The following is a 1,611-nucleotide window of genomic DNA, read 5'->3' as shown; positions in this document are numbered from 1 at the left end:
GTTTCTTTCGTTAACTTTATTGTGGGGTTGAGAGTTTGCTTTGTGAACATCTCCCCCTCATTTTACAGACTAACCATAACTTTTGTCTATGATTTTCCCTCAACTCACCATCCACACACACACTATTCCCCAAAACTACCTACTGATTAATGAATGTTTTAATTAGTAGAGAGAAACCCCTTCTTGTAAGGCGGATTCTTCTATAAACACCAACTAAGACAGCCGCAAAGGTTACTAGGTTATCTGCTGCATAATGTATTCATATTAAACAAAAAACCTATAAAACGGGAACTCAGTTGGGAGAGCATTGCACCGGCATCGCACATGTCATGAGTTTGAATCCCGTCGGAGCCGCTTGAATTTTTTGAGGTGTCTATAAAGACAATTGCTTAAATTACCTACGTAAGGGCGAGGATTATTTCTCTATTAGGGGGAACATGTTTCCGACATCTGTGATCGTGTTCACAATCAGCTTAAGGTTATTAAGCGTTTCAGAAATATAGTATCCAGTAATACTAAAACTAGGTTGTATAAAGCTTTCATCATGCCATATTTTCCATATTGTAGTAGTGTATGGCACTTTTCGCGCGGCTAGGTCTGGGCCGGGTTGAGGGTCGATCCCGTCGTTTTGTCACGGGGCCCAGACCTAACCCGCGCTCTTCCAATATGGCGTCTGATAACCGTCTGATAGTGTTTCTTAGCGACACAACATCTACCGCTTGCACGCAGGCTAACACTGTCCAAGCATGAAAAATGAATAATTATGTAAATAAGTCTGAATGCCCAACCTTACGAATGAGTCAGTTTGATTTTGAAATCACTTTCTCTGGCAACATTAAATGAGAAGACTCAAGAGCGTTAGTGGGAACTTCTTTTAGCGAAAACAAAATGGAGGACGATGATACCAAGCAGAAAGCAGGAAGAGAAATTTCAAGACAGTCTTCACAAGACACGTCACAACTGTCCTCTATGTTGTATAAATGTTATTATTTCTTATTTTACATTGGCATCGGAAGTTCATTTCCTTATATAGCTTTGTATTTCAAACAACTTGGACTTACGGCTGGTCAAACGGGTGCTGTACTTGGGTTGCGATTCTTAACAAAATTTATCGGCTCACCAATATGGGGAATACTTGGTGACAAGTACAAAATACATAAAGTTATTCTACTTGCCTCACTGGTGTCATTCACAGCCGGAAACTTAATGTTTATTGCTGTTCAACCACAAAAGCAAATGTGTCTCGAAACCAGAGCAAACAGAACAGTGACAAAGGCATTATTATTCACTCCTAACGGAATCGTACTGGGACAAGAGATAGGCAATAGCAGTGATGCAAGAGATCACTTTGCAAACAAGAACTTCACTGCGTTTGCTCGTAAAATCGATGAACACGAGATCAAGCAAATCTTCATCATTTTTCTGACCATTGTTTTGATTTTCCAAATTATCGGATCTGTCGATTTTGCCATGACAGATGCATTGTTGGTTGTTTTCCTTCGAGAAAACGTAAAGAAATTCGGAACTTTCCGAATATGGGGCGAGTTTGGAGTCGCTGTTGGTTCGTTTTTGGTCGGAGGAGTAATCAGTCTTTACAAATCGAAAGTTTGT

The 1,611-nt window shown here is 40.1% G+C and overlaps 1 protein-coding gene across 1 annotated transcript in view; it reads left to right on the top strand.

The window, feature by feature from the left end:
* Nucleotides 1-731: 731 nt before the first annotated feature.
* Nucleotides 732-1,611, top strand: part of LOC138051314 (major facilitator superfamily domain-containing protein 6-like) — a 10,528-nt gene continuing 9,648 nt past the window's right edge. The window contains exon 1 of the mRNA XM_068897499.1: nucleotides 732-1,611. This exon is cut by the window's right edge and continues 547 nt beyond it. Coding sequence (XP_068753600.1) covers nucleotides 889-1,611 — 723 coding nt within the window. The 5' untranslated portion in view covers nucleotides 732-888.

This window comes from Montipora capricornis, chromosome 6 (assembly GCF_036669925.1).
Source record: "Montipora capricornis isolate CH-2021 chromosome 6, ASM3666992v2, whole genome shotgun sequence".
NCBI lineage: Eukaryota > Metazoa > Cnidaria > Anthozoa > Scleractinia > Acroporidae > Montipora > Montipora capricornis.
This window is presented reverse-complemented; position numbering and strand designations above follow the sequence as displayed.